Genomic DNA, 25,265 nt, shown 5'->3' on the forward strand with positions numbered 1-25,265 from the left:
GGGGGGCCACAGCTGGACTCAGAGACCTGGGGTTTCTTTTCTTTAACAACAACCACAACAAATATATATTATAGCTTTTCTTTCTTTCTTTTTCCCCAAACCTGCAATTTAATAGAGCGCTCTTCACAATGCCTCTCGAACGTAAAGCGAGCCTGGTGTAAAGACGTCCATTCTGATGCCTGAGGCCATGTGTGGCTGAGTAGGGCAGTTTCCTGAACTCTCCCACCCCGGATAGATGTCCCTGCACTCAGTGAGACGGCCAGGGAGAAGGCGTCCCTGTCCAATGGCTGTGTGACCCCTCCCAGGAGGCGCTCTCCCAGCGGCTCCCCAGCAGCCTGCCGGCCAGCCACCCCCCTGCAAGGGGCCGCGTGCGGACCTGCCAGTGTCCGAGTCCCGGGTCGGAGAGCATGCAGCGCGCTCCCACCGCGCCGAGGGCACACCAGTCAGTGGCCATGGTCAGGGTCCCGCCTCTGCTAACCGTTCTTTTTTCACAATAGAAGCAATGCATTATTCGCACAGAAAACTTAGAGAATCAAAATTAGTTTGAAAGTAACAAGTAATAGCTACCTGCATGTCCCCTTAGCCCATAACTACATGGTCACTGTATGTACTTGTGTCTTATTTTCATCCCGAATGTACTTTTCCGTTTACCGAAGCGTTGTGACCATCTTTTCTGCACCAGCAAATGCTTCATCGCATCACTAATGACAGATAGCGTTTCACTGTTACACGGCCCCGTAATTTACCTAGTTAATCCCCTCTTATTGAGAGTTTCATTTGCTTTCAATGGAAAACAATAGGCACACACAAGTCATTATAAATAAATTCTTGCACAGTCATCTTAATTTTCTGATGGTGGGATTTCTAGAATTGAAATTTCTGAGTAAAAAGATGAGCGTGCTTTTAAATGAACCTTTAGCGTAGAATAGCTTTAGGTCTGCAGCAAGGCTGTGACGAAGCACCAGGACCCCTGCACCCCCGTCCGGCCTCCCCGGAGTCTTACACTGTATGCTGCATTTGTTCCAACTAACCGACCGATAGCCTATGTTGATTCCTGATTATTGACTGAATTCCGTAATCTGTCTGATTTTCTTCGTCTTTGCCCATCCCTCTTCCAGTTCTGGGATCCCATGTTGTGTTTAGACTCCTCGAGACTATGACAGTTTCTCACTTTCCTTGTGTTTGGCGACCTTGACGGTTCTGAGAGAGACTAGGCCTGTGGACTGTGGACTGTCCCTCGATTTTGTCTGATAGTCTTCTCATGATCACACCCGGGTTGCAAGGGTTTTGAGGAGGCCACGGAAGTGCCATTGGCATCGCATCACATCCAGGGCACATGCCAGCCATGTGACATCGCTGCCGACGGTGGCCTGGGTCATTTCTTCCGGTTTCTCCCCATTAGTTCCTGCTGCTCTGGAAGGAGTTGGCCCTGCACAGCCCACAACTGAGGCGGGAGTCCTGCTTCCCTCCCCGAGGGAAGGAAGTACCTGCACAAACCATATGGAATTCTTCAGTGCGGGAGGCCAGCCTATTCTCCCCCATTTCCCTATTCATTCATGGGTTTATTGGTATGGGCTCATAGATAGGGATTTTATACTTGGATTGGGACCCAATGCTCCATTGTTTTGTTGCTCACGTAGTTCCAGCTTTGGCCACTAGGGACTCCTTCTCACCTGGACACGCCCACATGGGTTTGCTTTTCGAACACTGACTGACTTCCTGACCTACAAAATGCTCGGGGCTCACCTTGCCCACCCCGGGAAGAAGTGTTTCTCCAAGTGTCCCAGGGAGAGGAAGTGGGAACCAAGGCCTGGTGCCAGTTATGCTCGCCGCTCCCAGCTGCTGCTGCTCCTTGCTCTCTGGGCAGATAGAGCTTGGGAATGGAGGCACGTCTCCTCACGCATCTGCATAGTCAGGTCTATACTCATTTCTGTTAGTTATTCATATTGACATGAAGGTAACCACGAGTTTACACTTATCTCCAATTCTGACCCACTTTCACCTGGCTCGCTCTGACCACCTCGTTCCCCTCCCCCCTCCCCTCCCCCAGGCAGCGGTGCTACGGGCCTTGATTAAACAGTGCTTCCGGGCACTCCTCTGAGGAAGGGCAGCCCAGGAGGGGAGAAGTGTGCCCTGAACCTGTTTGCGGCCGCCCAGGTTTCAGTGAAGCTGGTGCACGCACTCAGGCTAGAATGACACTTCCTAGGACGGCGTTTCCCAGGCTTTCCGGGGACCGCAGTCCTTTCTGCTTGGAGAGATCAGTATCCGGAAGTGCTGCGTGCTGCGTGCACCGTGCAGCCCCTCGAGAGCCAGGGCCACTCACATCAGGACGGGCTCCGGTGCAGAGCTGTGCTCATGCCTACATTCACTTCTCTCTGTGAAGAGGCCTCTTTTGAGCTATGACTAAGATCTTTTGATCTGAGTGGCTTCCAAAGTCCTTTTAAGTCTCAGATAGGAGCTTTTTGTTTGTTTGTTTGTTTCCAACTTGTGGATCTAAGGCCTCATGGGACAAACAATGGGCTCTTGAATCTGTAGGAAGGACAAGGGTCGCAAGCACAGGCGCCTACAGAGCCAGGTTGCGGGGCGGGGGGTGGTGGGGGAGGGGCATGGCAAACCGGAAGTAACATGGTCTGTTACAGCCCGGTGGGGCCTGTTGGCAGATCTTCTGATATTTTGGAAGAAACCAGGAATCTCGATTTTTGTGCGAACCCTGCAGTCTGTCAGCCTTGGCTGTGATTGTCAATCTTTCCAAACCGCTGTAAGCATATGTCCTCCGGCAGAATATGAGCTTCGGAATTCCAGTTTGAGACCTTCGTGTTTGCACTGTCTCGTTGATAGGAAAAGCATAACAATTCAATGTTCCATGACCATCTATCTATATTAAAAAGGGGTCCCACATTCTAAAAAGCTTGCATAACATTGGGTCATTTTGTCTTGCAAAACACGTTCACTTGTATTTCTTCCCAGAGAAGCTGGGTTCCGGGAGGTGCAGGGTTCTCTGGGGCATAGCACAGCATTTGCGGGGGAGCAGCCAGCAGCAGCAGCGCACCTCCCTGGCGCCCTATGTGTGTGTGGGGGGGGGGGGGGGGGGAGGCGGAGTCCCCACCCAGCAGGGGCACAGGGGGTGTGACCGGGAGGATGTGGGGGGGGGGGGCGCCCCTGGGAAAATGTGCCTGTCCTGGGAGGTCTGCACTCTTCTCCGCTCAGGGCTCTTTTTCTCAGGGCTGCAGGGATGGATTTGAGGCTTCACCCAAGGAGGGCTGGGAACCTATTTTCCATCCAGCAGGATGGAGCCTCCACATGGAAACCAGACCTCACTGGCCTCGGCATGCAGCCCTGTGCCTCCCCCAAGCGGGCACAGCTAGTGGCAAACAGGAGCGGAGACACTAAGGATCATGTTCATACAATGCAAAACGACTGTGTATCCTTCTGGTCTTCTCGACTTCCCTGGGTTTGCGCCTGCTCTCTGCTCCCGGGGCCCTGCGGTAGGTCTGGGTTAGCAGGTCATCACTGGGGGGCGTTACCCCTCGAGGGATGGTCCTGAGTATCTAGGAAGATGGCACCGAGAAGGATTCCAGATTGTGTCCAATCGCTCGCTGGTGACCCCATGCTCGGGGTCCCAGGGCCTCAGACAACAAAGAAAGCAAGAGGTCACAGCCTCCCCTTGCTGCTCCTCAGCGCCGGTCACTTTCTGCATGGTAGCCCTGTAAGGTCATAAGGTCGTGCTGTCCTTGGGCTTAATGTTCTGCCAGGGCCTGGGGCTCCTTCACATTCAGCCCTTAGGGCAGGATGGAGCCCGCCCCCTCACAGAGCTGTGCACGTGGACAAGCCTGTCTGTCCCCCCGCCCGGCGGCACTGGGGTCACCTGCGGAGTTCAGACACCAGGCCCGGTTCCGCCCGGTGCGGTCCAGGCACTGGTGCTTCCTTTAAAAGCTCCCGGTGGGGGTGGGTGCTGCTGGGTGAGAACCCCCTGGGCCTGCTCTGCCCCTCGCTCTTCTCCGGCTTCACGTCCACCCCTCTCCTCCATGCCCAGCCGCTGGCCTTGCTCTCATCTGTGGCTCCTCCTCAGCCCCTGATGCCGGAAAGTTCTCCTCAGTACCGGGGCTCCACTTCCAGGTCAGCCTCTCAGGGAGCCGTCCTGTCTGCCCGCCAGGCAGCCTGCCCTGTGTGCACCCCCGGGGGCGGTTGGCATCCCCGACTGCTGCCCGGGCCTGGCGTGAGTGGCTGCTTTCCTGCCCCATCTCCGGGGAAGACAGACCTGGTGCTTTTAGCCCCTCACCTCGGCGGCTGGCTTCACAGACTGCACGCTGTGGGCAAGGGAAGATGGGTGCAGAGAGGAAGCCCAACAGCGCCATTGGATCGGTCAGTACCAAAGCTACGGTCAGCCCCGCTGACAGAGAAACTTCCGGGGGTTGTATGTCCCTATGCATGTTCTCAGGACATGGGAAAGGGTACCATCATCTTTTTAATACTTAGAGCTTTTACCTTTTTCTTTTTCTTTTTTAAACATATTGTATTTTTATTGATTTCAGAGAGGAAGGGAGAGGAAGAGAGAGAGAAATATCCATGATGAGAGAGAATCATGGATTGGCTGACTCCTGCACGTCTCCCCAATGGGGCTGGAGCCCACAACCCATGCGTGTGCCCTTGACCGAAATTGAATCTGGGACCTTTCAGTTCTCAGGCCGACGCTCTATTCACTGAGCCAAACCGGCTAGGGCCCTTTTTCTTTCTAAGAATGAAAGTGTGGCATGCTGACAGAGAAATGCAGCGAGGCATACAACTCAATGGCAATTTCACACACCGGGGGCCGTCCCAGGGGACACTGACAGCGACCTCCACGACCCTCCTCCCTGTGCCAGCCCTGCCCCCTTTAGAGTGGCAGAGCCGCGGGCACCCCAGGCTGTGTGCAGATGCCCCCTCCTCCCAGCGGCAGCCTGTGCCCTGCCGAGCTCCTCACGGGGGAAGCGCCTCAGAACAGGAACGTGGCCGAGCTCACCCGCCTCCCCAGAGGCTTCGTGTCGGGGGCTGGTCAGGGTGGGGGTCTCTCAGAACATCATGTGGCAGCCACAGCCCGTCCCTGTCCCTGTGCCACATGCAGGCCCCTCCTGAGGACCCTCCCGGGACCTCTGGCATGCCCTCTCTGCAGTCTGTGCCCGGGCAACGGGCTGAGACACCGCGTCCCGCCTGTGCTCCCAGGACTCGGTGAGCGGCCCTGGGTCCGCACACAGAGATGGACAGAGGCCTGGCCCCGCGCCTCCCGGAAGAACAGGAGATCCCCACACGTGACAGAAGGCTTGTGGGGACATGTGGCTGGAGAGACACCTGCCTGCCTTGGGGGGAGGGGGGAGGGGCTCCCACTCCGGGAAGACTCCACTGCATTCTCTTCATCTAGACTAGGGGTGTCGAACTCAATCAGAGAAGGGGCCAAAATCTAAAATCCAGCCTAAATCGCAGGCCGAATGGTTTACTGAACAGTCATAAACTGTCATTGTGATGGAAACGCAGCGGAGTGCAGTGATGATAGCGCGGTGCGGGCCACATTGCAAGGCCTGGCGGGACGGATTTGGCCCGCGGGCCTTGTGTTTGACACATGTGATCTAGACGCACAGCTCTTGGGCGGGTGGCGCCGCTCAGCACAGGGGGTGGGGCGGTCCCTGAGCAGCCTGGGCCTGGGTGGGAGGCCTCCCTTCGTTGGTCCAGTGGTGCACGCGAGGCCCGTGTTCCTCATGGGCATCTGGGGGCAATGGCTGGCTGCTGCCTCCTCCCCTCCTCCCTGAGCTCTATTTGCATCTCAAACTCCTGAGCAGAGGACACGGCCTTTGACCTGTGGACACCCAAGAAACATTGCTTGAGTGAACAAATGAGCCAGGGACCCAGGAGGAAGGCCAAGCAAGGTGGAATGGCCACACGTGGGGGGTTAGATGGTGAGTGACCCCCAGTGCACTTGCCATGCCATTGATGGAGCAGTCCCTGCCCTGCTCCACTGTTTCAGGCCTGGGTGGGACGGTGCCCGCATGGCCAGGGCAGGGCAGCATACCCACTGCCCTCTCTGCAGTTAAGAGCTGCCCGCTGACACAGCTGTGCTGGTTGTTCAGGTCTGCCCATCACCTCTCCACGCCATCCTCAGACCTGGGCTGAGCCTGCAGCCCTGCATCTCCTGGTCCAGGCCTGAGTTCATTGGCACTTAATTGATCAGCATCTTCAGTGATGGACGCTAACTGCTAACCATTTGTAAGCATTTACTCAGTGCCCCTGGGTTCACTACATTCTTAGATTCGCTCACAGCAGCTCTGTGAGTTGTTCTTGTTTTGCAGACGTACCCTAAGGCACAGAGATAGCCAGCAACCTGCTTGAGGTCACAGAGGGAATCAAGCATAGACTCAGGTTCTGATGAGTGTTCAACCACCACTTGATAGTCTCCAATGTGCACAAAGCTAAGGCCTCTGAAGAAAGAGGAAAGGCTAAGGCGTGGTGTGGGTAGAAAAAGAAGGCCGAGAACAAATGATACCTGGTGCCACGTCCCTTGCCAAACTGGAAGCCTTTTCCTCCCAGCAGGAGCGCTGTGAGAGGGGGCGGCTCAGGGAGGGGAAGGCCTGCCCAGGCCATCACGGCCATCACAGCCAGCTGCAGAGCTGGATTCTCACCACCTCCTGACACTTGTCAGAGCAACTTTGCTCTTTGTGGAAACTGGGCCATGAAATGTGTTCAGCGTGAGAGCCTCCGGATACGCGTCAGCTCGGGCTCTGAGCCCGATGGGCCCACACAGGACTCTCCGTCTTGGTTTTGCACAAACTTCCTCACACAAAGTGCGCTGAGTGAGCGGATGAGTTACAGTCACATTCTTTCATGAAGGGGTGCCTGGGGAGGGGGGAAGGTAAAAACAGTGCAAGAACACGCTGCATTACATGATTTCTCTGCAAAGCAGAGAGTGATCTTCCAGTGAGTCAGATCAAGACATGACAGGGAGGGCTTCCCTGAAGAGGTGACATCTGAGCTGAGACCTGAGTTGGGAGGTGAGGCCAGCATGTGAGACTGTGGAGGAGACACATCCAGGCAGAGGGAGGAGGTGTGCTAAGGCCCCAGGCAGCGAAGAGCTCAGTATGCTAACCCCGGCACAGATTCTCCTCGGCCTGGGACCCATAAGCCTGCTCCATCCTGTGCCCACGAAGCTGGCCCCTCAGGGAGGTGTGGAGCCCTGGTCTTCGGGCAGCCCAGGGGAGGGCACGCCTCAGGCCTGGTGCCGGATGGTACTGACCTTTGGCCAGAGCACCAGGATGTTTAAAGGGAGAAAGGTGCCTGGCCGGCCTGGCTCAGCAGTTGAACATCAACCTGTGAACCAGGAGGTCATGGTTCGATTCCTGGTCAAGGGCACATTGTCCAGGTTGTGGGCTCCATCCCCAGTAGGGGGCATGCAGGAGGCAGCCGATCAATGATTCTCATCATTGATGTTTCTACCTCTCTCTCCCTCTCTGAAATCAATAAAATACATTAAGAAAATAAAAATAAAAGGTAGAAAGCCTCGTCTTCATGGATGAATCTAGATTGAGCCAAAGCCCAGTTTCTCCCCCGGGATTTATTAGCCATCGCAACATTCTGCGTGCGTGGGCCACCTCGGCCCTCGCAGTACAGATATATATGTCCCTGTGTTCCCACCACTCCCAGCAGCCATGTGGCAGCTCCATCCTGAGACCTGGAAAGTCCCTCAAGGACTCTCACTGATTCCTCCTCCTCCTTCTCCTTCTCCTCCTCCTCCTCTTCCTCCTCCTCCTCCTCCTCCTCTTCCTCCTCCTCTTCCTCCTCTTTCTCCTCTTCTTGCTTCTTCTGCCCCTCCACACCCCCACACCTCTCTCATTTGCATGCCATCCGGTGCCTCCTGCATTCCAGGTAGGTGGTGAGGAGAAAGCAGAAGCCCTGGGCTCTGGGCACTATGGGATGGAGAAGGTGAGGCTGGGAGCCCTCAGCCCCATGAGGGAGCTGCGGATCTTCCTGGGCTCCTTACAGCATGCACCTGGCCTTGCCTTCCCAAAGGCCGAAGGTCGAAGGTCGGAGGTGACGCCTCAGGCAGGGGGCTCCCAGCCATCCCAGCTCACACTGGCACTTTCCTAACCCGGAACCCCCCAACCCCAAACCTCGGGAGAACTGTTTTTGGAACCTATTAATTCAACAAGTGCACCAAGCGCTTTCTCAGGGCCAGGCCAACGGACATGCTGCCGACTTGCTTTGTATCTTTGGCCAAGGCCTCCCCGCCTCCCCCTCACATTCCGGGAGGGAGGTCTTCTCTGCCTCCCAGAAGGGCTGGGGCTTCCCAGTGTGCTTCCTTGGCTGCAGAGCACGCCTGTCCCTCGCTTCCTCCTCCTCTGTGCGCCACCCTCCCTCTCAGTCGCCTTACCGAGCATATGCTCGGCACTGGACAGCGGGCTGCGTGCTCACAGGCACCGTCTCCCATTGCCACAGCGCGCCTGAGGGGTCGTACTGTTACTATCTACCTCACCAAGCAGGAAAGGAGGTCCAGAGACTGTAAGTAACTGGCCCGAGGCCACACAGCCTGGGAGCCAGGCTGGCTAAAACCTGAGTTCTTCCACTCGGGGATCTCAGGAACCCTTGGGTCTCATCCATCCAGCAGGGCGTCAAGAGCAGGCGCCGCCTTCCTTTCCAAGCCCTGGCAAGAGCCTCCCCTTCGGGCTGGGCTATGCCAGCCCCTAAAACATGCCCCGTGCTTCCCCACCAGTGCCCAGGCGGGGCCCAGGCCTGGCCTCCCCTTCCAGCCCCGGCAGTGCCCGGCCTGGGAGCCTCTGCACGCTAAGCACTCGCTGCTGCTCCGACAGGCCCCGCTCTGTGAGTGTGAGCTCTCCCCAATGAGACAGAGCTCCCGCGGGAAGGTCCTGGCCTGCTTCCTGGCCGCCCACCGAGCCAGCGTGGCTGCGGCGGCGGCAGCCTGGCCCTCCTGGGGCAACAACTGATTGATCCATCTGTGGCTTCATTCTGCTCTGGACGCCTGCCCAGACCCAGACGGCCTCCCAGCAGCACAGCTGAGAGCCCGAGACTTCACCCGCGCTTAGGAGCCACAGCCTGATCCAGGCGGTGTGCGTCCAGTCCTGGGAGTGCGTGCTGGCTCCGCCCAGGTGTGCGCCTCCCCCACGGTCCCCATGGGGTGGCCCCCCGAGAGTGAGAACCAACAGGCCTGGTTCCAGTGTCAGCTCAGCCCTGAAATCACTCCCTCCACTTCCCCGGTCTGCAGTGGCCTCGCCAATGAGATAAGGATGAACATGCACATGTAACAGGCATGGAACAACATAATGGAAGTGCCTCCTACTGTGCTGAGGATGTAGACAGCATGGCAAGTAGGACCAGCTTCCCAAACTGGAACTAGGGAGGGAGGGAGGAAGAGGGAGGGAGGATGGGAGGGAGGGACCAAATGACTGAATGTGAGTGAAGAGATCCCACAAGCGACCCACCAGGCTGCCTGGCCACCAGCATCATCATTATTGACGGTGTGGCCTATGTCCCCGGGCGTGCTAGGTGCTTATTTCTATGGGCTCATCTGCTTGGCCATCCCCGCTTTCCGGGTGAGGAAACTGACGCTTAGAGATGCTGAGAAATTTGAACAAGGCTGCACAGGCAGCAAGGGGCAGAGACAGGTTTGACTCGCGTCAGGCTGATTCCTGGGCCTGAGCGCTGGCCAGCGGGGCATCCCCCCAGCTGCTCTCTCCCTGAGACACATGCCCACGCCATGCCTCCCGGAGGAATCAGAGGATGGGAGGCGGGTTGCTCCTCAGCCCGGCAGGGCCCCCCGGCAGAATGTGGAGGAGGCCAGTTCACAGGGAGCAGGCAGGACAGCCAGCACTGGGCTCTCCTCCTTCCCGCTCAGGCTGCGGGGTCTCTGGCACAGGAAGGTTTGATCTGAGAGACCACAACCTGGTTGGGCATCAGCAGTGTTTGCACATTTGGAATGGGGGCTGGGGGAAGGACAGACTGCACAGCCCAGCACTTGGGGCTGTGGGGAGCCCCCTGGTGGAAGGAAAGGGCTAGGGAACCCCCTTCTCTCTGTGGGGGCGGCTAGAAAGTAGAGCTCCCCTCGGGGAGCACTGTGAGTGGGACGGGTGGGCCCTGGGCCAGCAGCATCAGCATCTCCTGGGAGCAGGTTGGAATGCAGACCCCCGGCCCACCCCATCCTGCTGACCCAGGATCCCCGGGGAGTCTGTCCTTGAAGGAAGCCCCTGCCCCGGGGATTCTGCAGCCCCTGAGGCTGAGAGGCACTGCCCAGGAGAGGGCTCATGGGCCTCGGGACTCCAGCCCCCCTGACAGATGTCCCTTCTCGACCTCTGGTGGCTGGCTCGTGTTCAGCACCGGCCTCAGCTCAGACACAGCTGCCCGCCTGGAGCCAGGCCCCGCCCGGCCGGCACCCGTGGCTCTTCAGGCGAACTTTACAGCAGGCGGCTCAGGGCTCACCCGCAGGAGGAAGTCTGTACAGGTGGGAGCGGGGTGGCTCTGGGCAAATTCTGGCTGCTCTTACCACACCAAGGTCGCGTTAATGGTGCCCACGAGGCACGCAAACCCAGCGCTGCCCACCCCAGAGAGAAGGGGGCTGTTCCTCCCCAGACACACTATTGATGCCTCATGTTCTCCTTCAGTGGCCAGACGTTTTTATTGAAAACACAACTCGTGCCAGACAGTGATCAGCTCAGCATTTTCTTACATACTACCTCTGTTTTTAGATTTTTAAATTTGAAAAATATAGGGAAATGGCACCAACTCAGTAAAACTCATTCATAATCCACTCTAACAACAAAAGACTAAAAGGCAAAAGCTACCCACCATCTGCTACTCAAATTTCATCCTCTCCCAGCCCCAGCGGTAACTACTGCTGAGATGAGCCTTCTCGATCTTCTCCGGTGCTCACTGAGATGTGTATGCCCGGATCTGTATCCGTGACTATTCTGTCCCTAAACCAATACGGCCCTGTGCCGGCAGCAGCCTGCGAGCTAACCTGTGTGCAGCTGTGCAGGTGCACCGCTCGTGGCCTGGGGCCATCAATCACACCACGTCCCACCTAGCCAGCTGCAGGGAGGAACCACGACGTCACGGGGTCCTACGAGGCAGCAGCTCTTTACCTTGCAGAACTGAACCCCAGTGTGGTGTCTGCTCCGAACGCCAGAACCAACCGCTCCGAGATGTCAGGTGCAGTTAATGGTTGCCATGGCAACCGCCCATGCTTCATGAATAGAAGAGTAAGAGACACTGGGTAAATGTCAGGGCCCCGGATGGATTTGCTCTGGAGTTGATCTGCGAGTGACCGGCAGAGCTGCCCAGTGGGGGTTGGCATGAGCAGCCCAGGGCAGCTGGGAATGGGTCCAGGAGCCCCATGCTCCCCTTTCTCAGGTGGCACAAAATGTCAGAAAGTGTGGCTTTCTGTAGAGACAGTTTAAACATATGCTCCAGTTTTGTGGGTTTGACTCTGTGACATGTTTACAGAGGGCAGATGTCTGAGCCCAGAGCGCTCAGAAGATGAGATGCCAAAAAAAACCCAAAAAACAAAAAAACCCTTTATTGGATTATTTTTTAAATTTTAAAAGTGCTAAATTTGGGTTTAAAACATAACCTCTGGAAAGATAATGTCAAGAAAATAAGAAGACAAGCCACAGACTGGGAGGAAATATTTGAAAAAGACACTTTTAATAAAGAACGGTTATCCAAAATATACAAATAACTCTTAAAATTCAACAATAAGCCTGGCCCACCTGGCTCAGTGGTTGACTATTGGCCTATGAACCAGAAGGTCACATTTCAATTCCCAGTCATGGCACATGCCCAGGTTGCAGGCCCGATCCCCATTGTGGGGTGTCCACGAGGGAGCTTATTAGTGACTAGAGGCCTGGTACATGAAATTCGTACGCAGGGGGGAAGGTGTGTGCTTCAGCCCAGCCTGCACCCTCTTAAGTATGGACCCCTTGAAGGATGTCCAACTGCCCGGTGGGATCAGGCCTAAACAGGCTTCAGATATCTCTCTCATAATCCAGGACTGCTGGCTCCCAACTGCTGGCCTGCCTGTCTGCTTGATTGCCCCTAACTGCTTCTGCCTGCTAGCCTGATCACCCCCTAACCACTTCCCTGCCAGCCTGATCAATGCCTAACTGTTCCCTTGCCAGCCCAATTGCCCCTAACTGTCTTCCCCTGCTGACCTGGTCACCCCTAACCACCCTTCCTTGCCAACCTGGTCCTCTAATTGCCCTCCCCTGGTAACACTTACCTGCCCTCTGTTGCTAGCCTGGTTGCCCCTAACTGCCCTCCCCTGCAGGCCTGGTCACCCACTACTGCCCTCCCCTGCAGGCTTAGTTGCCCCTAACTGTCCTCCCCTGCAGGCCTAGTTCCCCCCAACTGCCCACCCCTGCTGGCCCAGTCACCCCTAACTGTTCTCCCTTGCCAGCCTGGTCACCCCTAACTACCCTCCCCTGGCAGCCTGATTGCCCCTAACTTCCCTTCCCTACAGGCCTGGTCACCCCCAAATGCCCTCCCTTGCAGGTGTGGGTCCCCCCTACCTGTCCTTCCCTGCTGGCCTGATTGCTGTGTGTGAAGGACCACTTCATCTGTGGAGCAAAAGGCTGAATTGGGGTTGGGCACTGACCGCAGTTCAGTAACGTCAGAAGAGGGTGTCATTTCTCCCTGACCCGCTCCCTCCTTGGCTTTCTTACAAGGAGTGGCAGCCTCATTGCTGCGCCCAAGCCCATCCTGCTCAGAGACCAAGTTTAGTTCAGGGCCCTCGATACCTGTGATTTCGGTATCCAAATCCTTGCACATGGAGGTTGTGTGGACAAGCCAGCAAATGCAATCTTGATATGGATGTGTGCATGCATGGCCTCTACTCAGAGCCGCCCAGCCCAGCCCAACCCGCCCACCAACTGCTCTGAATTCACACTCTGTGCGGCCAGAGGCTCTGGTCGCCACCATGCAAACAGGAGCAGATGCTGCACAGCGAGCTTGCATGTCTAGCACAGCGCACAGGGCATCATGAAAGGGATGTGAGGGTGCGTCTGCGGGGTAGGGTGCATGCCGACGGTCAGTGAGAGCCTGGCGGGGGACACCAGCTAGCAATGGAAGAAGGGACCGAGGACAGAATGGTGATAGGCACATCCAAGGATTTGAATATCAAAGGATTAGTGAAGCCCCAGAGAACAATGATGATGTGCTCAAGTGTGTTTTGCAAAAATGACCCATTTTGTGATCCACTGTGAAAGCCAAGCTTCAGCCCAGCCAGGAGAGCGGAGCTTTCACATCACATCATCACGCGATTTTGTCAAAAGAATTAAAACCCTCCCACCAAAAGCAGCAGTGCTTTCTTTCCTGTTCACCCTGGTGAATCGGAAGGAAAGGTAAGACAAACACCCTGTTCCATAAGGGGCCACTCACTGTACGTGAAGGTGGAAGCACGTCCTGAGGTTCATCACTTACCGGCCAGTTTAGTGGGTTCACCTGGAGGCTGTGGTCGTGGCTGCAGGTGGGCCTCCCCGGGAGCCACAGAGCCCCGCTGACCTGGCAGACTGACAGCCTCAGGCAGAGCTGAGCATCTGTCTTCTCCCACTCACCTCCCACCCTCCACCCTGCAGCTCCATGTGCAGCCACGCTGAGGACATGTACATGTGCAGCCATGCTAAGAACATGTACATATGTAGCTACTCTGAGAACATGTACATGTGCAGCCATGCTGATGGCATGTACATGTGCAGCCCACGCTTAGGACATTTACATATGCAGCCCAAGCTGAGACATGTTCCATGTGCAGCCACTCTGAGAACATGTACATGTGCAGCCACACTGAGAACATTTCCATGTGCGGCCCACACTGAGAGCATGTTCCATATGCAGCCATGCTCAGAACGTGTTTTAAGGAATCCTTATCCTATGATAATAAAATCCTGCTATAACACAGGACCTCAAACATTCTTACAGTCAGGCAGTTACTTTTGCTTTCTTAACCCACGTCCTCAGGGGCAGAGACAAATGTGATGCTTTTCCTCTTTCTTGATTTCTCAAGGCACGTTCACCACAGGCCCAATTTGCAGGCCCAGAGCCCTAGTTCCAGGCAACCCTGGTTGGGTCTCTGAGCTGGACTTTGAGCCCGGAATGTGGGCGCACCAGTGGGCCTTGTGGCCGGGACAGGTGTCGCGCTCTGGGCCTTGTGTGGCTATATTTCTGGGCTGGACCAGGTCCTGGCACTGTTGCTGGGCTGGGTGGGTTAAGGGTGTCCCACTCACTCTGGGCAAGTGGTAACTACCGAGGCTGCTCAGAAGCAGCGTCCCTTGTTGGGCCGGCTGGTGCCACCGTCACCAAATTCTGCTCCAGGACCATCAGTGTGGGCTGCTTGCCAAAGCATCCCTTCGGGGGGACCAGGGAGCGGCCCTGCCGGCGTCCCCTCCTTTTCCGGAGACTGCAGACGTGGGGTCTCCCCTCGGGGCTGCAGATGGAACCCATGTTCCTCTCGCCACCCTACACCCAGCAGGGTGCCTGCTTCCTGGGTATGAGAAGACCCAGAGAGCCAAAGCCTGCACAGAGCACATCTGAGCAGACGACTGCCTAAACAATTCTCTGAAAACTCCCCACACCCTGCAGATCATCGATGTTTTAGCGACAAGAAGACCAAGGCTCAGGGGAGTAAAGGACTCAGCCAAAATCCCTGAGTAAGTTAGCAAGTGGGGGAGCAGGGATTCGAACTCAAGCCTGAGGGCCCCCACACTCATGCTGTGACCACTGCACCACACAGTCCCTGTAGATGGTCAGACATGTCCTGCTGAAGGGCAGCCTACATTTCCTCCAGATTGTGAAAATCCGACCTGTTTGTAAAAATTCACAGCCGAGCAGCTGCACTGGCTCCCTGACTGCTGCTGGCCATGCCCAGGGCCCAGCTGCCGGGCAAGGAAATGGAGACGGAGCCACGGAGCCTGGGCGCATGGCTCATCCAGGACGGTGGCTCCCATTTTCCAGGCTGCCCTGCCCTGCCCTGCCGCCTCCCTTGTTCGGAAACCACTCAGGACCACGTGGGTCCTTTAGGTCACCCAACCTAAGGAAGGGGGGACTGACCTTGGTCCTTGTGTCACCCAACCTCCTGCATATTCCAGAGACCGCTGCTGAAGGGACGCTAGGAGGGCAGCTGCTGGCCTGGAGAGACTGCCACCATACACGGTCCCCGCCCCACGGTCCTCCCTCCGGGTCCTCAAACTAAAGCCCTGGCTCTGCACCAAACCGGCCCCTCCCCCACTCAGGCCTGAGCTCAAGGGTCTGACCGGGGACCCTGCTCAAAATGGCCCTCACCTGCCCTTGACTCTTGCCCTCGCCGCCTGCCCTCGGCTCCTGCCCTCACCGCCTGCCCTCACCTCCTGCCCTCGCCTCCTGCCCTCACTCATGCACAATGAGCACCGACCATGTTGCCTGAGCCACAGCGGTCCTACTCCTTTGCTCACCGGTCTGTAGGCTCTGCCCCATGCGGACCAGGGTCCCAGGCCCTCAAACAGCCTAGAACCCCGTGGGTGCTCATTACATTTGGGTGGAAGAAAGGAGGAAGGAAAGAAGGAAAGAGAGAGGGAGGGAGAGGACAAAGGTTGAATCACCTAGTTGTCACAGCCCATCACCTCTCACCTCTCACCTCTCACCTTTCACCTCTCACCTGTAACCACTGATCTGTCCCCCAGACCAACCATCTTCCATCTCTAACAGCCTGAGCCACTCTGAGTTCCCAAATAACAACTCTCACAGCATCACACATGTTGCCTAAAACGACATGCCTCCCTTACTCTGATTAACTTTTAATTAACCTGCAGATCTCAGTTTACACATGATTAAATCAGCATTCAGTTAACAAAAATCACTCTACAAAGTTATTAGGTGAGAAAATTTTTGGCGATGATGGAGATGCTTTTTAGTTTCTAATGCTTTCTCTATACACTGAATTTTCTAACTGTGTGCATATATTCTTTTAATTTTACATAGATTATCTGAATATGGAATAATGGACTGCTTCCTGTTTTCTTTGTAATATTCCTCTGCATTAAAAAAAAAATAGCCTACTAAGTGTTATTTTTTAATGTCAGGCCCACAATGACTTAATGATTACAGCCTCATTGTGAGTTTAATATCGTAAGGAGTCACCGTACTGAGCTCTTGCACTCACTCTGAAGCTTTCCTAGCAGAGCCGTCTGCCTCCTCAGTAGCTGTGCTCTCTCTCTGGAAAGCCTCCTTTCTCTTTTGCTTGAACTCTTCACTCGGTCTTATTCTCTTGCGCTTGTAGAGCCGTGGTCTCTCCGAGGTGGTGGTGGTGGGCACCGTCTCTCGTTCTTGGTTCTAATGGAATATTTCAGAACCAAGAAATATCTAAGAAGGTGCGCCCTTCCCCACGTGCAGGAAGTGTGCTTCCCTTGCCGGAGCCACAGATGAACCATCAGCACCATTGTCTCTACCCAGGATGAGGCCATAGGCCCCCACCCCACCCTCCAAGCCAGTCTCAGGCAGCCTCTGCTGGCTCTCTCCACCCAAACGTCTTCCCGGCCCGGGGCCTCACAGCCTCGCTCAGTCGCTCTGAGTCCCTCCCTCTGCATGCACCAGCAGCTCCATTCCCTGTGTCCCTCCGAGCTGCTGATGGGGAAATCCTCCTGAGGATATGGAGCCTAGAAGAGCAGCATGGCCCCAATTTTATAAGCCATGTGTGTGCAGGCTTGGGGAGAGGAAGCCTGAGAGGAAGTGCACACACACGCGGGCAGTGGGTATTCTGATTACACGCACACGCGTGGCCCCGCCACTGTCGATGGTGTTCAACGAGGTGCCAGCGGCTTCGCTCCGTGTGGAGTCACCCTCAGGGACACGCCGGCTTCTCTTTCCTTTATGCTGCTTTTTAAAACCCACCAGGACACCAGCGTGTCTCTTCCAGTCCTAAAATACCTACCGACATCCCGGGAGTCACAGCTCTAATTCACCGAGCTCCTAGCCACGTGCCGGGAGCTGCGTGAGTGTTTTCGCTGGCGCCTGAGTAAGTCAGAGGATGGCCCTGGGAGCGGCCGGCACTGGGCCTCTCCCCTGCCTCATCCCTCTGACGGCGGAAGAGGCTGAGTTCCAGAGGTCATCTGCTTAGGGGCCTCAGTGACACAGACCTGGGGGTGGCCCAGGGGGTGGGGGAAAGGGCCTGCAGGGGTCGTTGTCCCAGGGAACGTGGGCCAGAACACCTCCTCCTCAAAGAGAATCTGCAGGTCAAGCTTTCACTTGACAAATCCTAAAGTTCAAGCTGGAGGAGCATATTCAATTTTTACAAAAGATGCACTGAAATGCTGCACATAAAACGAAAACCCAGGCCGAATGCCTTTTTGCAAGCCTTGGTGCCTGACCTCTGCCTTGGAAGTGCCACCCCCATCGTGTCCTCTGTCCCAGGAAGGCCCGGGCTCACAGAGTCTGCCACCGCCCAGGGCAGAGAGCTTCAAACGAGGGATCAGCAAGGTTTTCCTAGACAGACAGTGGCTATTTGCGGCCTCGCCGTCTCTGCCACAACCACTCCGCTCTGCCATTGCAGCGAGAGTGCTGTGGACAGGGGGGATGCTTTTCCCATACGATGTTATTTACAAACGGTGAAATTTGAATTTCACATATGTTTTTTACATGTCGTGAAAAAATATTATTCTTTTGACTTTCCCCTCCACCATCTAAATATGCAAAACCATTCTTGGCTCACGGGCTGTGAGAAAAACAGACCATGTTTCTCTGGAAGCTGCGGGTGTGCCGGCTCTGAGGCCAGGTTCCATTCAAGCCGCCTTGGGAGGCCCAGGTCGCATGCGCACACAGGCACGCGCGCAGGTCCTTATCACCAAGTGGCTCTGGCTGGTCTGTCTTAGTAGAGTTTGCATTGCATCTTCAGCTGAACCCTTGTTCCCAGGAACTCTCTGCTGGAGAATGTGAGACAGCTGACAACAGGTGGTCACATGACCACTGCCCTCCCTCTGCTAGGGGCCCCACGTGTGTCAGGGGAAGAGCTTGGCTGATGGAGAACCGCTGGTCCAGTTCAATAGTAGTGGATGGACCATAAAATATCACAAAGCCCCTAGTAAAGGGCTCTGCTTCCAGCTCTACGTGTGCGGAAGAGAGAGCGGCACAGTGCTGGGCAGGAATGGAGCTGGGCAGGCTGCCCTGGAATGGACCGCTGGGAGCTATGTCCTCGGGGAAGGCACTCACTGCACTAAGCCTCCGTCTCCTCCTCTGGAAAATAGGGATCCGACCACCAGGTGCCTTATACAGCTAATGGGAGAGCTAAAGAAGACAAAACAGCCCCGGCCGGCAGTTAGTGTTGGCTGCGGACCGAAGGGTCTCAGGATGGATTCCTTGTCAAAGGCATGTATCTGGATTGTGGGCTCAATTCCCAGCCTGGTTCAGGGCACATGCAGGAGGCAATCAACCAGTGTGTCTCTCTCACATCTCTCTCTCTCTCTGTCTCCTCTTCCTCCCTCCCTTCCACTCTCTAAAAATCAGTGGGAAAATATCCTCAGGTGAAGATTAAAAAAAATAAGAAGATAAAACAGGTAAAGTGCCTAGAATGGTATGTGCCATTTGGTGAGCCCTCAACAGGTGGGTTATTCCAGCTTACACCCACCCAGTTGGAAGGGCAGGGGGCTTAAAACAACCAGGGACGTATGAATGAACCCCAAATGTCTAAAGAAAAAACAATAAAGGCCTTTTATCAATATCAGGAAAGAAGTTACGAATTTGTCTTTCTCCCAAGAATTTCCTTGAGTCTTTATTCTCTTCACCAGGACACCCCTTCCTGGTTCTGGGCCCAAGAGGATGTCTTCATAGTGCATCTCATTTATTGTGTGATGCCTCTGGCTCAAAGCCTCCTTATAATATCTACACTAATAAAAGAGAAATATGCAAATTGACTGTACCTCCGTGACACCCACAAGCCAATCAGGAGTGGGTATGCAAATTAACCCAACAGAGCTGATGGGTTAATTTGCATATACAGGTGTGGAGTGGCTGGGGGCTGGGTGGCTGCTTGTGTGCACGATGGCACCAAGTGGCCTGCATCCCAGGGACAGGCATCCTCGGGACCCGGGCCTCTCTGAGCCTGTAGACCTGCTCATAGGCCCGGAGCACCTGGGGTCCTGGAATGACCCCATCCACTCCAGGCCTATGCACGCAGGTGGGGCAGCTGGGGGCGAGGCGGGAACATCCGCTGCGTTGCATGGCAATGTAATGGATGTTCCTGCCCTGTGGCTACTTATACACTCACCATTGCCAAGTGGCCTGCATCCTGGGGACAGGCATCCTCAAGAGCCAGGCCTCTCTGAGCCTGTATGCCTGCACGTAGGCCCGCAGCGGCTGGGTTCCTGGAACAACTTCCTGGCCACTCCGGGCCTATACCTGCAGGCACAGAGCAGCCGGCGGTGGGGCATGAGCATCCCTGTGACCCAGGCACTCCGAGCCCGTATGCAGGCAAGTGGCCTGAGGCAGGGCAGAAATGTCCCGCACAGTGAACGAGCAGACAGCAGGGCCCTGCTTGTCCCTGGCCCTGGTGGCGAAGGGCAAGCAGGTCCCCACGGAGAGCAGACAGCAGGGCCTGCGGTGGCATCAAGCAGGCAGGTCCACAGAAAGCAGAGAACCACAGGGAGTCAGCAGCTGCCCCCAGAGATTAGTTAATTGGATAGTTAACAAACACCCACATTGACTAGGCCTAAACAATCAGTAGGACATCCCCTGAGGGCTCCCAGATTGGAGAGGGTGCAGGTCAGGCTGAGGGACACCCAACCCCTGTGCATGAATTTCGTGCACCGAGCCCCTAGTCAGATGATAATACACATCATAATAACATCTACATCCTTAGTGTCATGGGAAACCGTGGGCTTAGATTCCCCACCTCCCCAGTGACGCCTGAGCCCCTCTGTGGTCTTCTGGCCTCACCATCAAATGTCCCTGTGAATGGCCCATAGCCCAGGGCTGCCCAACTGAGTGGAGGAGGAAAGCCAGCTTCCACTCTGTTCCTGGCCCATTGGAAGCACGTCCTTAAGAGTTGACCATTATCCTGACATGCCCAGAGCTTTGCAAACCATGAACTCATCTTCACATGTCACCTCCTGTAATTCTCACAGTAAAAGCCCAGCCCCGTTTGACTCTAAACCTTGCCCGCTGTCCACAACACCTGCCCCTCGCCTCCATGCGACCTCTGACCTCCGTGGTAGGGACTGGAATGCTACCGCGCAATCCGTGCTGCTTGTGGTGAGAAGTTCTGAAGTTGTTTGTCATGTATAAAAACTGGTGGAGCCATTAGCTGCCACCAGAGATCGGTTAATTGGATAGTTAACTAACACCCACCTCGACTATCAAACACCCACAACGAGTTAAGTCGAGCTGATGTTGAGGAAAGGAAAGGAAGCGAAACACTGACAGTCGCTTTCCTGAGATGGAGCTGTGCAGCCCTCAGAAGGGTGAGCCTCAGAGCTGGGCCAGCTCCAGGGAGGGGGGCAGGGGGGCTGTGCCTGCTGTGAGCATTGTTGGGGGTGTGGCTACTCCTGAGGGGCCTAGAACCTGCCCCCAGGAGCCAGCACATCTAAACCGGAATTCCAGTGCTATCTTCACCCGGAGCACAAGCAAAATGCCTATGCCCGGCTCCAGCGCCTGCGAGGCAGGCAGGTAAGTTCTGTGTGCAGTCCCGGCCCCTTTTCCCGGTTCCCTCGCTGGTTGGGAAAAAAGGGAGAAGACAGTTCTCAACATGAGTGCGTAGGCTTCAGAGTTCTTTGCTCTTCTAAATGGATCCCAAGATCATGCGTCATCTAGAAAAGAGAAAATCCCTATCTCTTTCTCTACTGGCTCCTTCTGTGCCCTAGGAAAGATGCTGCTGGGCCAATCTCCGCACATCCCGCCACAGCCCCAACACCCCGGGGGGCTTCTCCGCGGGGCCGAGGGGCCGGGCTGGGACCAGGCTGAGACTCTGCTCCTCCTCCTCCACCCGTCCCTCCCCCTCGCTCAGGACCACGTTTGTTCCCACAGGGGCGTTCCGAGGGGTCTGCAAGAAAATCGACCACTTCCCCGATGATGCTGACTACGACCAGGACACATCTGAGTATCTGCTTCGTAAGTTGCCCGATTCCCAGGTCTCCCCAGGAGGGAAGGGTGCCCTGGAGTTGCCCAGCTGCCTCTGACTTCACTGCTCAGAGCTCCACCTAGAAATGGATGCTACAAAGGAACCTTCAGGGGCCCCTGCTGCTAGACAGGACGCCCAAGCGGGTCTGATAGCCAAGTCTCTCCCTTCACTGAACAAGAAACGGGGAATAAAGCGGGCCAGTCACAGTGCGGAGATGCCTGTGGTCTGCTTGGGAAGAAATCTAAGGTTTTCTTTAACCGGCAGCCAAGTTTGCACCTTCCCCGGAGGGCTGTGAGGTGTTAATGGAGAAGGTGCTAATGGGAAAAGTGCTAATGGCCCAGGTGCTAATGGGCGGGGTGCTGGGGCAAGACCTGGGGAAGTAAATGAGCGCAAAGCTCACCCCTCTGACTCAGTCCTCCCAGGGCAGAGCCAGTGCCTCCCTAGGATTGTCCCAAGGTCATTCCCAGAAACGGCACGGACTGTCCCCCAGGCAGCACGCCGAGGAGCAGAGAGTGATGGCTCAGAGCCAGGTCTCCTGCCGGCCACTGTGGACTGGCGCCCGTCTGGCGCCCTGCCAGCGGGGATGGACCTGGGCCAAGCCGCCTATCTCTCCATCTCTTCGCTTTCTTTATCTCGTCACAAATGAGATTATACTGTCACCCTCTGACAGGGTCACACAATTAAATAAGCTCACCCCCGCTCCACTGAGCCAGCATGTCATCAGGAAGCCCCACACATTAGCTCCTTTCCTTGTGTAAGATGAGCAATAGCAAGGTCCAGCGCAGACAGGGGCCTGACACTGACCCAGGCACCGGGAGAACTTGGGACTTAATGTCATTGAAATGCGACCTCTCCACTGGGCATGTGTCCCCGTTCGCCTGGAAGGGGACTGCCAGGGGAGTGTTAAATGCAAGGTGGTATTTTTAAAACTGTTATTAAAGCAAAAGCTTTGAGAAATTGTCCTATTCAGATTATGTGTGTAACTCATCGCTCAAGGGGAGTGTTTTTACAATGAAAATCATTTTTAGCTTCAGTCTGCAGATGGGCTGTGGGTCTATGTATGAGCCTTTAATCACGTAACAATGTGAGTGGTGCAGAGGTCAATTTAAAATAAAGTCACTTGGGTGTGAAGAGAGCAGAGCGCCTGAAGAATGGCTCCTCTGTGAATAACACATCCAACAGCAACTCGGGCTTATTCTGAACAAGGGGCAGGATGCTAGGACTTTCTGTGACAGCCCTACACATGAAAAAATAAATAAATAAAAAAATAAAAATAAAAAATAAAATAAAATAAAGTCACATTTAAGCTAATTTTTACAACATAAACATACCACTTATCTCTTTTCAGTTCTTATCCGCGTACCAGCCTTTAACAAAGGCCTACGGGGGGAGGAGGGGTGTTTCTGCCTTGACCCACGTTTGGGGATGACAGAGTCCTGGGACCCCTCCAAAGAGGACTTCACAGTCCCACCCAAGGGGTTTCCCCGAGTGTTCAGAGCTTTTCTGTTTTCTTTCCTGTTGATGAGACTGTGGTGTCTGCCTGTTGGAGACCGAAGGGAACTGTGACTTCTATCTCACAACCGGCAAACCTGCTCCGCAGCTCTTGGGAGCAGACCAGGGCTTTTCCACAAAAATGTCCAGGCCTCTGGGAGGGCGGGGTCCTCACCACGGCCCATCTGTGCTCACCGTGAGCCACGGGAGCGGCCAAGGTTAAGGGTCCAGCACACGGATTTCCTGCTGAGAATTTTAGAGACACTGACCCAGCCACAGGGTCAGGGTCATGTTCCCGCAGGGTGCCGGCCCTGGTGTGACCACACGTGGTGGGACAGGGCTCTGCACTGATTTCTGCCGCCTCCTCCTTCCCGGGTGCTGCTGGTTGGGGGACAGCTTCCCCCTGCAGCGGGAGGCTTGTCCACAGGCATCCCTGTGGGCCAGAGACGCCCTCAGAGAACCGGGACTCGGGCCACCCTCTCAGAGCCAACGGTGAGTCACCGGGAATAAGCCCCCTCCCCACCCGGAAGACCCAGCTCAGCCTGGGCGTTTGGGGAAGAGAACAGTGAAGCCTGTTCGGAAGCCACCACCAAAGGGGTGGCGTGGAGGAAAGATGGGAGGGTGGCCAGGTCGGCTCAGGGCGGGCAGGACTGAGGTGTCCCCTGGGTCTGGGCTCAAACAAATCCAGAGCGGATGCCAGCCGACAGGCAAAAACGGCACAGCTGGCGTGCGGTGTGAGGCAGCCAGGAGTGGGCTGGCCACCGACTGGTCACCACGCGGTGACGGCACCACACGACCACGCCTCCCACACACGCACGTCCAGTGCTGTGCCAGTGCTGGTGTGCTGGGACTGGCCGGCGTGTTGGTGGCGGGCATGGGATCCATGGGAGCCCAGGACTGGGTAGGCCAGGAATAGGCAGGGCCCCGTGCCACATGAAATCCAGGCTCCTGGTTCGAATGTGGGCAAAACAAAACGTCCCCCTCTGCTGCGACCTGCCATCCTGGCACAGCGCCTCATATGCTTTCGCTGCCACTCCCTCCTGCAGGGACACTCAGAGGGCCCTGCTGCTTCTGTGCCCATGCCCAGCCCCCACCAGGAGCAAAGAGCGGCTGTGCTCGCTGGCTGGGCAGGAAGGGAAGTGGGCAGCTGAGGATCCATCCCCAGGGGAAGGGGAGGTGGTAGGCAGGGAAGGGAGGTGGGAAGAGGTGCGTGAGGCTTGGAGCCCCGGGTAGCTGCGCTGGCCCATCAGACTTCCTCAAAAACCCAGACCCAACGCTAGATGACTGAGTTTCAGGGTGCGACGGGCTCTGGGGAGGCGCTGGTCTGGGCCACGAGGACGGGCTGGCTCCCCTCAGGCATCCGTGCGGGCGGGCCCTGGGCTGCTGGGACAGGCGGCCTCTCCTTCTCTCCGCAGGGGCCGTGCGGGCCTCCAGTGTCTTCCCCATCCTCAGCGTCACGCTGCTCTTCTTCGGCGGGCTCTGCGTGGCGGCCAGCGAGTTCCACCGCAGCAGGCACAATGTCATCCTGAGCGCGGGCATCTTCTTCGTCTCTGCAGGTGAGCCGGGCCGCCCTGACACCGTAGACTCCCCCCCGAGCAGGCGAGGCCAGGCCGTGCTGCTCAGGGTTCCCCCGGAAAGGCATGTTAGGGAGGAGGCCCACGGGCTTTACCAGAACAGAGGGGCGGCGTGGAGGAAAGACGGGAGGGTGGCCAGGTCCGCTCAGGGTGGGCAGGACTGAGGTGCCCACACTCACACGAGGGAGGGGGGTCTGAATGGCGTAAGGCCTAAGAGTCAGGGCCTGAGAGTGTTTGAAAATGTCCAGCTTCTGCTCAGCAGGGCCTCTTCATACAGGAGCTTTGGCCTTTTGAGGTCTGTGTCTGCTGGTTAACGATTGCTCACAGCTTCTCATGGCTCAAATCTTCATACTGCTCAGGGCACCTCGGAACAAGGCAAGCCCAGCAGCACCAGATGCCACCAGGCGTGATGTTGGTCAGGGGCAGCCCTGACCACGGGGGCCCATGGTGGCAAGGAGGATGAGAGACCAGCTGAAGGGAGGGCTTGCTCTCCGTCTTCTCTCTCCTCCCTTCCTCACCACTCTCCTCATCTCCTCCTTCCTCTTTTCTTACACCCCCTCCCCTCCACTCCCCACCTCACACCCACTATGCCATCCAGATGCAATGCTTCAGGAAAGCCAAGAGCAGGCAGGGGGCTGGGACGGGGCTTGCCTCTTGGTGATGACCTCACTCTTTGCCAATAATGTGCATATTTCTTGGGATGGGAACATGGGGGAAGAGCTTAAAGGGTGGCGCTTACGTCATGAGTTTGCGGTCTGGCTCCAGCTGCGTGGCCTTGGGAACGCTACCAACGCCCTGTAGCTTGGTTTCCTCGCCTGTAAAGTGGGAAATAATAACACTTCCTACCTCATAGGGTTGTTGAAAGTAGGTGGAACCCAAGCAGCACAATATTACTTGCTAGTATTGGCGAAGCAGCGGAGATACAGTCCCGGGCCCTGTAAGACCTTCCTCTCGGTCCCTCCCCGCTGCGTCCCCTCTGTGAACCGAGGAGGCTGGACCTCATCCTGCTCCGGGAACTGACCAGCAACAGACCAGAAGCTGCCATCCTGCCCCAGGGTGTGCCACCCCAAAGGAGCGGGCCCGGCCGCACGCCG

The 25,265-nt window shown here is 56.1% G+C and overlaps 1 protein-coding gene and 1 non-coding gene across 3 annotated transcripts in view; both read left to right on the forward strand.

Annotated features, from left to right (window-relative positions):
* The window catches only part of CACNG3 (calcium voltage-gated channel auxiliary subunit gamma 3), a 70,621-nt gene that overhangs the window by 41,344 nt on the left and 4,012 nt on the right, over window positions 1–25,265 (forward strand). Inside the window, exons 2-3 of one of the 2 annotated variants that reach the window (XM_036460269.2) lie at window positions 21,013–21,096; window positions 24,013–24,153. In XM_036460269.2, coding sequence (XP_036316162.1) covers window positions 21,013–21,096; window positions 24,013–24,153 — 225 coding nt within the window. The remainder of the gene's footprint in view (window positions 1–21,012; window positions 21,097–24,012; window positions 24,154–25,265) is intronic. The other variant, XM_045570271.1, reaches the window with a different exon arrangement.
* Window positions 22,228–22,351, forward strand: LOC118731688. The gene has a single exon (XR_004991942.1). It is a non-coding gene; the product is annotated as a small nucleolar RNA SNORA11 (small nucleolar RNA).

Source organism: Pipistrellus kuhlii, unplaced genomic scaffold (genome assembly GCF_014108245.1).
Source record: "Pipistrellus kuhlii isolate mPipKuh1 unplaced genomic scaffold, mPipKuh1.p scaffold_m20_p_31, whole genome shotgun sequence".
Taxonomy (NCBI): domain Eukaryota; kingdom Metazoa; phylum Chordata; class Mammalia; order Chiroptera; family Vespertilionidae; genus Pipistrellus; species Pipistrellus kuhlii.